At 42.6% G+C, this 12,955-nt stretch overlaps 1 protein-coding gene across 1 annotated transcript in view; it reads right to left on the bottom strand.

Annotated features, from left to right (window-relative positions):
• Positions 1-12,517, bottom strand: part of Crybg3 (crystallin beta-gamma domain containing 3) — a 118,836-nt gene extending 106,319 nt beyond the window's left edge. The window contains exon 1 of the mRNA XM_041678460.1: positions 12,285-12,517. Coding sequence (XP_041534394.1) covers positions 12,285-12,433 — 149 coding nt within the window. The 5' untranslated portion in view covers positions 12,434-12,517. The remainder of the gene's footprint in view (positions 1-12,284) is intronic.
• Positions 12,518-12,955: the final 438 nt, after the last annotated feature.

Here is a 12,955-nt window from a genome sequence, read left to right as displayed (position 1 = left end):
CCTGCCTTGTTCCTTCATCCTGCTTTTGCTAAACTTTAAAGCATGCTATGTATCAAGTTATACCATTTATATTCTTCTCTCATCCAGCAGAATACAAAATCTATGCAAGTAAAGATGCTTAGATACTTAGACAAGATCTTGATAAACAATAGCAGGTACAACTAACATTTTTATAAGGATTAAATTTTAAGGTTTTATTACGTAAACATGTGTACTATTGTAGAAAGTATTAAAGCACTATTGTTGAGGAAATAGACATAAATTTCAATCCCAAAGAGAACATATTATTTGTAAAAATATCTGCATATATATATTATATATATATATGGATGGGACATGTCTTTGAGAGGACAATGTTCTGAATGTGCCTTTATTTTACATTTTCATGGGATTGAATGTCTGTTTTACAAAATCATAAACTACTATTAGAAGAGATTTTAAATGATATAGTCCTGTAGCAGAGTCATAAAAAAGAAATCGATAAAAAATACAACTAAGAAGAAATAACTAGACACAAACTATAAACATTGCACAATGGCGAATTCCTTGTTTCTTAATATATGCCATACTATCAAAGCATATCCTTACTGAACTACTTAGAACAGTGCAACAACCCAAGTCACTATAGTTCACAGCTTCACTTTGACTAACCAGCCAGAGGCCACCTCCAGCTAGAGCATGACCCCCGGTGCGTCACCAGAAAGCAAAAGGCAAAGCTCACACCTCACCTAACCAGTTGCCAGTATTGAGATGTAAAATGCAAAATATCCAGCAGTGGGAGGAAGGCTGGCAACTACAAGAGAGAACATTCTGATTGGTCACTATGTCAACGCTGTGCCACTGTCTTGGGGTTTCTATTGCTGTGAAGAGACACCATGAGCACGGCAACTCTTATAAAGGAAAACATTTAATTGCGGTGGCTCACTTAACAGTTCAGAGGTTTTGTCTGTGATCGGCATGGTGAGAAGCAAGGAACCATGCAGGCAGACATGGAGCTAAAGAAGGATCTGAGAGTTCCAATATCTTGACTTATGGACAACAAGGAGTGGCCTGTCTCTCTGGACATGGTTTGAGCCCAGCTCCTCGGTGACATAATTCCTCCTGCTCTAAAAAGGCCACACTTCCTAATAGTATCACTCCCCCCTTTTTTTTTTCTTTTGAAACCACTGCAACCAATGAAATCACCAATATTTTGGGAGCCACCTTGGAGTTCTAGCCATCACTATGGGTCTTCTCTTTGTTCTGACAGTTTCAGAGAAATTAGACTGAACACCTAATTTTTTTTTTATTTATTGTGTTTTGATTTTTGAGACAGGGTCCTGGCTGTCCCAGAACTAGCTCTGTGTAGCACTAATAATAAAAACCCAGAGTCAGAAATTGGGGTTCAGCCTGAAAACCAGACAAGCAAAGCAGGCAAGTCACTAAAGAAGTCTTACATCTACCAAGACTGGTGACTGCAGACTAAGTAGACTAAGCCTCTCTCTCCTCTCATTTTATATTCCCTCTAGTACTGGAATTAAAGGCATATGACTCCCTAGTACTGCAATCAAAAGTGTGAGAGGCACTACCACCTGGATGTGTTTCTGCATTGATCCTTTGTAGCCCAGGGTGGCCTTGAACTCAGAGAGATCCACCTGCCTCTGTCTTCCCAAATCCTGGGATTAAAGGTGTGTACCACCACTAGTGGCTTAGCTTTGCCCTTCCGATATTTAGGCAAGTCTTATTTATTAAAACATAAATAAAATATCACTATAGCTCTGTACACCAAGCTGGCCTTGAACTCACAGAGATCCACTTGCCTCTGTTTCCGGTACTGGGATTAAAGGCAATAAGTGTGCAATCTTTGACATTGACTGTGCAATCTTTCAGCAACTGTGGCCCAAGGAGCAAGGGAAGGTTATGGAGATCAGTGCATACTCAATAAAAAGCTCAAAAACAGTAATACTCAGAGTTTTCTGTAAAGGTTTGAGAAAACATTTCATTTTTGTCCTTTTGTAAAACACTAAAATAACAGCGAATAAGTAAACAACAGGAAATCAGATAAAATTTTACTAGATAAAATGAGCCAGGAGTACCACATCCGAGAGTTTGGAAGAGCAGTCAGACAGAAACTGGTTAGCGCGGTGTAAATGGCTGCAAAAGCAGTTGGCATTTTGGCGTAGCCTAAGAATTCCAGAAAAATTCCAGCGACTTAGAACAAAAGTAAGGGAAGAAACACAAGGCTGAAACTGTTAACAGGCATCCCAAATAACATCCAGAAACTACGGTCATTTGGTATGAAATTAGGGAAAAAAAATTAATGTCTTCAAGGTCTGGAATCCAAGCCCTGTACAAGGAACCAAAGAAAGGGAAGTTTTGGAAAAACCCTTCAACCTAGACGGTTAAGAGAAAAAGGAAAAGAACAGTGATTGACAGCCAACATGAAAAGGAGCCTACAGGAAATCTATTATTCACCTTTGTACTGGATTGAAAGGAGATTAGATTTTCTCAAAATTTACAAAGGGAAAAAATAGTCACATATAAAAGCCTCCACATGAGATTACTAGAAAAAGTCTCAAAAGCAAGAGAATTAAAGGAAATGGAGAAATAGCTTCAGAATCCATACAGAAAAAAGTTCAGAAATGTAAAAACTAAAAAATGTATCTAACATCCACTATTTCTTGTTGGACATAATCTTGCATAACCAGGGACTTAACTAAGGCAAACATGAAATCAAAAAATGGAGGGAGCTGGTATAGATTTGGATAGGGGGAGGAATGAGATGAGAGGAAGAAGATCTTGGGGGCATAGAGGTGAACCGGGCAGTGCCATTTCGAAATATGGACCGAAAACAGAAAACGTTTTGTAAACGTGTTTGGGCATCCTAGTAGTAGTAACAGTGAAGAAAACAAAAAACGGAGCAGTTTGCTCCAGGAAAAAACAAAGGTCACATAAGGAAAAGGAATCATAATACAGGGCTCAGCTAAACAAAATAAATTTGCACAGAAATAAAAATCTGAAGACTCGATTTTTATTTAATCCCTCAAATGATAGTAATTGTTTAAATAAGTAAAGATTCATCTATCATAATCGGAAATTAACAGATACAACCTAAAATGAGTAAATAATAAAGCATTATTTAGACTGACACAAATACTGGAAGAAACAGATTATGTGTAATTAAAGCAATTTCATGTTTAAAAAAAAATCTCAAGAATGGGTTTTCACTTCTTGATTGTTTCTACATCCCGCTGCCTTCCACCATGGTAATTATTTTTTTAGAAAGGAGTATAGAAGTGTGCCATTGTGGTGGTGTATGCCTGTAATCCTGGGACCAAGGATGCTAAGGCGGGAAAGTCATAAATTCAAGGCCAGCTTGAGCTACCCGGTGAGTATGAGGTTATCTAAAAGAGTGACACCCAGTCTCAGGAAAGGAAGAAAAAGGGAGCCGCGTGGTAGGTAAAGGGAGAGAGAAACCTAGGTTACACCTTGCTCACTGGTGGATTCCCAGAACCTAGGAGACTGCCTGACACAATCTTGTGGACTTATAGATGGATGCTTTTAAGTCATGGGACCCAAATGGGGAGACACACGTGGAGGAACTGATACATTTTTGCATATGACTTTTCCAATGAAATATTAGTTTTCCTAATATACAAAGCACATTCACTTTACATATCTATCAGCCTGAAGAGACTTGGGTGGCATGCAAAAGCTAGGCCTAGGAGTTATGAGGCAATTATGCTGTACTGAACCTGGTCACAGTGGATGGCAGATGCCCTCTAACTGAGTTAAGATTCTGTGATTTCATCTGTTCATTCAACCCAGCATTTTTTTTAAAGATTTTAATTTTCTTTTATGTGCATTAGTGTTTTATCTGCATTCATGTCTGTGTGATGGTGCTGGATCCCCTGCAACTGTAGTTACAGACAGTTGTGATCTGCAGTGTGGGTGCTAGGAATTCAAACCCGGGTCCTTTGGAAGAGTAGCCAGTGCTCTTAACCATTGAGGCACGTCTCCAGCCCCATTCCACCCAGTTTTACATTATAGATTGATAATGCATACATCTCAATTATACCTTCAGAGAGTGTCACAAAACCCAAAACAAACAAACAAACAGAAAAACAAATAGTCCTACAGTGTATACAATACAAGTACATACATCCTTAACCAGAATTTTTCTTACTTGAAAAAAGTTATTGTAGTCTGTTCTTGGATCAGTAATTTTTAGATTTTCTTCTTTTAGAGACAAATGTTCAGCAGGTCTCAGACCAGTCTCTTTTCTTTCTATAAAAGGTAATTCACACAAGTTTTAAGTGTCAAGAACTGTAAAAAAGAAGTCTCCCTGCTTCCTGGCCCTTAACTCGGCCTCCAGCCAATGAGAACAGGTGGCACACCGCTAGCACAGACTCTTCAGCCCCTCCTTTCTTCTGCTGGTACCCTCTGAATGTGCCTTGGAGACATCTCCTTAAGGCATAAAGCAAGTTTTGCCATTCTTTCCCAACAGGAACATGGCATTAATATATAAATATTAGATAGAGGTACAATTTATTCACAGGAACCTAATTTTCATTTTCATTTTTGCTATTAAAATAGTGCTGCAGTCACTAAACTCTCAAACAGTTTAACCTGTCACCAACTTTATCTGTGCAATGGGTCTCTGACATCACTAGAAACGCCCGTTTCCCTCCAAAGTGGTGCTATCAATTTACTCTTGCCAGCTGCTTTTACATTTCAGTGGCAAAACACCATGACCAAGGCAACTTACAAAAGAATCCATTTAACTGGGCCGACAGTTTCAGAGGGTTAAAGTCCATAAGAGCAGAGCAAAGGCAGGATAGGATGGCTGGAAGAACTGAGAGCTTACAATTGAACAGGCAAGCAGGAGGCAGGGAAAGCTAACAGGGTGGGCTTTTAAAACCCACAGTAACGTAATTCCTACAAGGCCACATCTCCTAATCCTCCTAAACAGTTCTAACCAACTGGGGACCAAATATTCAAATATATGAGCATATGGATGCTATTCTCATTCAGACCACAACCCTCCTTTAGGAGCAGGATCCTGTTTATCCATTTCAAAATGGAGTTTTGCTTATTGAATAAACAGAAAACGCTATCTTCCTATAATTTTAACTTTTATCTATTTGAAAGAGACTGACTTGTACATTTAAATACAGATTCATAATTCAAACAATATATACATTTGTTTTCCTCTCCTAGCTCACAGGAGTATAAATTCTTTACTGTACAGACACTGACCTATTCCACCTGGCCAGACGTCTAGCTGCATGCAATTATCTGTTTCCATTCGGACACATTTCCCAAGGCCAGTCTTCTCTTACAGCTTTTTCCAACTAAAGCCTACTGTCACATCACATAGGCTTTGGATTTGGAAAGAACCACCTGGCCTTCTGATTCTACTGCTGGTACCGTGAGACATTTGGTACCCAATCCTTCAATCCTATGTGTGTGAGAGATGGAGAAACTTCTCCCAACACTGTACAATAAAAAAATATTATATCTGTTCAAATCCCCAAGCACAGGAATTTCATAAAGTGTTAGTTTCATTTTGTCATCGCTAATCTGCCAGGAACAAAAAAGAAAAAAAAATATACCTAGGTGGCTAAGCTGACTGCTATTTCTGTGTTTGGGGACACTTCCCTGAAATGATTCCAGAAGTTAAACACTGAAGGAGAGTCCTGATGGAGGTGTTCCACCACTTAGCTAGCAACACCTACCCGCTGAACACTGGAGGTGAATTATTTCTAGCTGCAAACCTCCAACAGGTCCTCCAGCAGCGGCAAACTATTCAGTGCACAGATCACTACCCCCTTGGAACGCTGAGTCCTCAAGGAATGCACTTTCTGGCTCCACCTATGAATAAATTCTTGTTGAGGCTGCAGAGTCAAGGAGGAGAGAGAGAAAACACCACTGTCTGCCTCTGGCTGGAGCTATGATCACTTATTAGCTCCCACACTATTCTGAGCTAACCAATACTAAACAAAATATACTCGGGGAAAAGCTGCTGTGAGATTTGAGGCCCAAATAAAATTTTTATCCAATATATGACATTAATGAAGAAATACGGCTCAGCTGGTAAAGGCAATTGCTTTCAAGCCTGACAACTGAGTTCAATCCTAGGGACTTCAGGGTGGAAGACAAAAACAGAACCATGCAAGTTGACCTTGAACATCCACACACATGCATCCGTGTATATATGCACACTTACAAATACAAATATGCAAAATAAATGCAACATATTTTTCTAAAAAGAAAAAATGATCTGAACCAAACAAGTCACCCATGCTAAAAACATATTAAGTTTATACTGAGATCGGTTTTACTCAGTCATCTTTATATGTTCACTATGCAGCATCATACTGGGGACATCTGCACAAAGAAACCACATCAGCTTGCAGAGTTCAGAGACTTGAATTAGCTACAGTCTCTTCACCTTTTATCTCATGGCAGCTCTCTTTTTACTGGAGCCCGGGTTGAGTTTATATCTCTCTACACATTCCTGCCACCTCTGTTTTATTTAGCATTTCTTACACAGCTAAGCTTCCACTATTTCATTAGAACCTTGAGTGAGAAATGCAATACTTTGTTGAGGGATTATTTTCTGTTTTACAAACTGTCATTATTCTTTCTATATATTTTCCACTGATGAATAAAAATGCTAAAAACCATCTCTGGCTCCATAAAGACAGGAACTCTGATTACAATGCCAGTAGAGTTAGATTGCATAACTAAACCCTTTCCCAAAGACCCCTACAGCAAGAATTCACATATGAGCGATCCCACAGGCATCCTATGAAAACTGGGGGGAGGTGGAAGAATCTCACAAAAGGTAGAGTCTTGAAACTCAAACAGTTTACCACTTCTTCTCTCCTGCCAAGAGTAAGTTCCATGCTCCAAGTTAGCCTGGCAGAATAATGAGATACACACCTCCGAGGGCTTCTAGAATTTACTAGGCATTTTGTACTACTTCAAGTATGAATTGCTGGCAGGTCCTTATTCACCTCAGCTTAAATGAAGGTCAATAGCTCTCAGCCTGGTCATTAGAAGAGTTTTCTTTTTGCAGTCCTATCTCCTGCTCTACAACCCATTAGTTGCCTGACCTCTGTCATTCAACACCTTCAGCTGTGAAGGCAGGCACAAACACCTTCCAAATACATTTCATAAACCCACTTGGTTAGTAAAGTGCTACCCTTGGCTGAAAAGTCACTAGATGATGACCTCTTTAATACTCTAAACAACAAGCACAGATTCACTCTTACCTGTGTTTGGGGAAGACGATAGATACCAAGGTAAGACACAACTCCTGACCTTCAGTTTAGGGAGCCTGTCTTACCCTCTTTCTGTCACTGATACTCTTAACAGTTCACTGAAAGTCAAAGTCATAGAGCCCACTATAAGGAAGCACTTCTTCATTCAAATGTGTGTTTTGTTTGTTTTTGAGACAGTATCTGTCTCACTATAGTTTAGAATAATCTAGAATTCATTACATAACTTATACTTGAATTTGAAGCAATCCTCCTGCCTCAGCCTCTGGAATTCCAGGACTACAAGAATGATCCAATATACCCAGCTTTTCTGGCTGTTTTCTTTCTTTCTTTCTTTCTTTCTTTCTTTTTTTTTTTTTATTCAAGACAGGTTTTTCTATGTAGCTCGAGCTGTCCTGGAACTCACTCTGTAGACCAGGCTGGTCTCAAACTCAGATCATCCTCCTGCTTCCGCCTCCATGAATGCTGGGATTAAAGGTATGTGCAACAATGACCGGGCCATACCCAGCTTTTAGCATAATGTTGAAAAACTATCATTTTGAAGGGTGGAAGAGAAAATGGCATCTAATGAACCAAAGTAATGAAGTCAGAAATCTAAACTCAGTGCTTACCCTTGGGGTAAAATCTTACTTCCCTGTGATCACAGGTAAATCACTCTCCACTGGGAGTGTTGCCACTCCCCCTCCATCCACCTGCCCAAAGGTGTTCTGAGTTAGCCAAATGACCAGAGATGCTACTGGCAATTGGTAGGTGGAAATCATGGGCATCAGATGTCCTGCAATGGCCTGGAGAGTCAGTTTAAAGAACCGTTACACCCCAAATACAAATAGAATCTGCCATTAAGAACTGCCCTATCTTCCTCTTTTTGGGTCTGGCTTACCTCACTCAGGATAGTGTTTTCTATTTCCATCCATTGGGGGAGCCTAGGCAGTTTGGATGCTCACCTTACTAAACCTGGATGGAGGTGGGTGGTCCTTGGACTTCCCAAAGGTCAGGGAACCCTGATTGCTCTTCGAGCTGATGAGGGAGAGGGACTTGATCGGGGGAGGGGGAGGGAGATGGGAGGCGGTGGCGGGGAGGCAGAAATCCTTAATAAATAAATAAATTAAAAAAAAAAAAAAGAACTGCCCTATCCTCGGTGTCTTCAAAACTGTAAGAGGCTTCAAAGTGTAGCACTCTTTTAGCCTGTCCTGTAAATAAGAAATTCAAGCAAAAGTTTTCTGCCCAGGGTAAGCACACAATCAGTCCTTGAGAAATGTCTTATCACGTGTGCGCTCCCTTTTGACTTACAGGTATTGCACGGAACCTGTAAACAGGTTCACCGTGTGGTACAGCAAGAAGCTTGTGCAATCATTTTCACAACGTAGATAAAATAAGAAGGCAGGCATTCACCTGCAAAGCTTCACATTCCACCATATCCATTTAACGGAGCCATAACAAACAAAACAAAAACAAAACAAAAAATTTCCATTGAAGAGCCAACCATTCTCTCTAGAGACCTAATTTTCTGGATGTCTCTCTCTCGGTATCCTATCAACATATCTCTCCTAACACACCTTAAATTCCTGCCGGTCCCTTGAACCATCTGCCATACCTGTTCCTATTTCTCCCCTCCTCCCAAGTTCTCTACCAACAGAAACATTCACAGTTCATAGGTCATTTAAAGTCACCTAAGTAATAAGGCCCTCACTGGGCTCTTCTGTATCTTCTAAGGGGTCCAGTCTTATGTGCCAGTCAACTGAGCTGAGCAATACAATGACAACTGTCAAAAAGAAACATTCAAATCTGGGAGGTTTTTGTTTGGTTTTTCAAAACAGGTTTCTCTGCATAGCTCTAGCTGTCCTGAAACTTGTTCCCTAGACCAGGCTGGCCTTGAACTCAAAAGACTTGCCTGCCTCTGCTTCACAAGTGTTAGGATTAAAGGTGTGTGCCACCACTGCTTGGACAATTCCGCAAGTTCTTGAAAGTTCCCTGTGAAAACTTTTAATTGATATTTCACTTCCATATAATCTGAGCTGGCACAAGCACTTCAGGATCTGGTTAACTAACCCATCAGTTTAAATACAACAAAAGGTGATCCTTAATCTTCTTTGATTGCTGAAGGTTTAATGAGAACACAGTAGCAGCAAACTCAATTAAAGATGTGTTCACACCCGGTGAAGCCCAAGCAGCACAAAGCATACAGTGAAAATAAAGGTTGTCTTACACTCCAAACAGGGAAAGATAAAGAACTACGAAAACATGTGGGTTATTATCCTAGAGACCTGGCAGCCTCCAAAGACCCTGTGTTTATCCCAACATATCCCACTGGCCTTTGTTTTCATTGGTAGTGAACAAACATCTGGGGATGGAGATGATGTCATAAACTTGCCTTTCATTAGACTCATTAATATTAATGTTTCATTTTTAATTCTGCTCTTAAGAAGCTGCGACGGGGTTCTGTTCTTAAGACGTGTGTATCCTGTTTTGTATTTGGGCATGAGTAAGCTGAGTAATAAAACACACAATGGCCAACACAATGAGTTCAGGCAGGAGAGGAGCCTAACTAAGCAAGGAAAGCCAGGGAAAACCATTTCATCCCAAGATACGCACAAAAAAGTAGATGTTAATAGGCCATGTACATAAAGGGGCCTCAGTGTTGTGGGCACAGGTGAAAAATAGCTATTTAAGTTTAAGCAGCTCTTTTTTATGTTTCATTTTTTTATTTTTTAAAAAAGAAAACAAACTTTTTTATTTTACATACCAATCCCAGTTCCTACTCTCTTCCCCTCCTCCCAACCCTTCCACCTCTCCCTTCCCCTCATCCCCCTCACCCCACCCTCCATCCACTCCTCAGACAGGGTAAGGCGCATTGCTTTGAGAAAGGACCAAGGCTCTCCCTACTATATCTAGGCCGAGCAAGGTATCCTTCCAAAGAGAATGGGTTCCCAAAACGCCAGTACGAGCGGTAGGGATAAATCTTGGTGCCACTGCCAATAGCCCCTCATTTTGCCCCAGCCATGCAACTGTCACCCACATTCAGAGGGACTAGTTTGGTCCTATGCTGACTCCTTCCCTGTCCAGCCAGAGTTGGGGAGTTCCCATTAGCTCAGGTAAGCTGTTTTAGTGGGTATCTCCATTATGGTTTTGACCTCTTTGCTAATATTCTCACTCCTCCCACTCTTCAACTGGACTTTGGGAGCTCAGCGCAGTGCTGAGACAGCTCTCTTTAAAACTTGTTTTTTCTTATAGAAAATAGATTGTGATCATTCAAGTTTGTCAAAAGTTGTGCCAAATATCACTTCCCAAATCTTAAACTGTTAGACATGTTACAGGTAGTCTTTACTGTTTTTTATGTGGGAGCTCTTTTCTTGGATAACATTACATGGCTACCTACTATACTAATCACATCACATCTACTGGACTAACTCTACTACCCTAAAGCAACTACTACAAAGGTGAACCCTGCTCTAACACTAAAAGGTTTTACTGCCATAAAGAGAAACAACCAAAATGTCCCTTTCCTTCTGAAACAGATCACAGTGACAAATCACGACTCCGTTTCCAATCTTGTTAACACCAGGGTTGTTCTATTACTGGGAAAAATGATACTACTGAGTGGTTCCATTTGTCTAATTACTCTTTCAATAACGGCTTTGTGTTTGTTTATATCAGTGAAAAGAAAGATTTAAGCCCATATAAAAGAGCTAAACACCCACATCAGGGATTATCTGCAATCCCTTAACATCTGGCCTGTTCTAAAACAGATGAGTACTAGCACATGCGCAATCAAAACTGCCTCCTGAAAAGCCACAGTCCCTGCCTATGGGGTGGTGAGGACAGTCGGAGAAGCCATAGGTGAAAAGGATGGATCCAGGAGCTAGATTAGTCAGCCCCAAGCAGAAAGAGTTCAGAATGGAGGAGTGCCTGCCTTAAAAGGGCAAATAGGCCAGGGGAGCAGGCAGGGTTTCAGGAGATGGATAGGAACTGGCCTGTCGACTGCTCTCCACCACTCTCCTGTGTCCACCTGGCGCTGAGCCTACAGCTTCTACAGCACCGAAGATTGTTAGTGCTGTTACAGCCGCGGCAGGAACCACAGCCCAGGTGAGACTTGTCAGACTTCAAAACCATCACCAAGGGCTGTGAAACTTCCAATCTTCACAACCAGGACAATAGCGTCTGAACTTCCAAGGAGAATAACCAGTCAATTATAAATGGCCATTTCTTGGAAAGATGTATTTTGCTAACACGTGATCATAATGGAAATGTTTCACAATTAGGAAAACCAGGGAGCACAAAGGACTAACAGCAAATCACAACCCCTAAATAGTAATGGAACTAGACCGTCAGTTGTTTCCAATCCATTTCCTTTGAAGCCTATCACCAAGTCTTTAGTGTGAGGTAAATATAGCTCTCTAGAGGGCAACCTTCCAAGGACATGGGTTACAGGTTCTTCTGGTGCAACCGAAGTTGGCCTCACTGCTCAACCAAAAAAAAAAAAAAAGTTTAAAGGAGCGAGTTACCTCCTTCAGGGAGGATGCGATTAAAAAACGGGCATTTTAATGAGACGAATCTTTTAAAATATCAAGCTTTAAAGTAGCATGGGGTAGAGGAAAAAAGATTAGGGAAAGAGGGCACGCACTAATGTTTAAGCCAGCTCCAGTCCTGGTTCCCAGAATCTGAGCGCCACAGACAGATGCCCCAAGTGAGATAGGAACGAGGAAGGGCGGCATCATTTAAACTGTAAACAAATCTGGGATGACTTCGGATTCTGGATGAAGTCTTGGGAAGCTATCTTCGCAACTCTTTTACGAATAACTTCGAGGAAAACTAAAGACGGCAAAGCACCCGTGGAGGGGGAGAGGCTCCCTCGGCCGAGTGGAGGGGACAGATTGGTGAGCCCGGATGGCGGCGGGAAAGGAAGCGCGCGCAGAGAACCGGCCGGGGACAAGAACTTCGCCAGATCTAAGCCACCCAGGGCGGGACCGGAGGAAACCGAGCAAAGCAAGAAGGAGCGAACAGCGCCCCCGCGGCTCCCACCTGGCGGCACCCCGACTCGCGCTGGTCGGCTGGCTGGTCCCCGGCTTTTCCTCCTCTTCCTCTTCCTTGTCCCGGGAAGGGTTCCGCGGAGCGAAGAACCGGGAGAAGCTGTGCCAGGGGGCGCTGCCCCTCCTGCGGCCGCCGGACATGTCCCCCGAGCGGCCGCGCCGTCCGCGGGCCCCGACGTGGCGGTGGCCGGAGCGCGGGTGGCCGCAGCCCTGGCCTGCGGTGTGCAGCCGGAGTCGGCACGGGCGGCCAGCGCGGCTTCTCCAGCCCGGCCGGCACGAGCGCTCCCCGTGCGGCTCCTCCTCCCGCCCGCGACCGGAGCAGCCCGCCCCCCGGGAGGAGCCAGCGACCGCCACCGCCCCACTGCCCGCAGCCAGCAGGTCCGGGAGGAGCAGCCTGTGGATGCTGGGCTCCTGCTTCCCGCCCAAGCCACCCCAGCCCGTAGTCCACTTAGTTTTGAGAAGTTATTGTAAATGCGTTGTCTCCTCGCCCATGCTAGTGCAGTTTTAAAAGAGGGTCATCAATGAAGGTCTGTGGAACACCTGGCAAGAGGCAGCACCCGCGTGCCCTGCTGCCCTGGGACCAATATACAATCATTCTAAAAACAGCTTTAGCCAGCTGGGCAGAAGACACCAGGGTCCCATCTGTCCAGCTGACGGCAATTT

Source organism: Microtus oregoni, unplaced genomic scaffold (genome assembly GCF_018167655.1).
Source record: "Microtus oregoni isolate MIOR12 unplaced genomic scaffold, Mior012 000030F_ref0000283, whole genome shotgun sequence".
NCBI classification, from domain to species: Eukaryota; Metazoa; Chordata; class Mammalia; order Rodentia; family Cricetidae; genus Microtus; species Microtus oregoni.
This window is presented reverse-complemented; position numbering and strand designations above follow the sequence as displayed.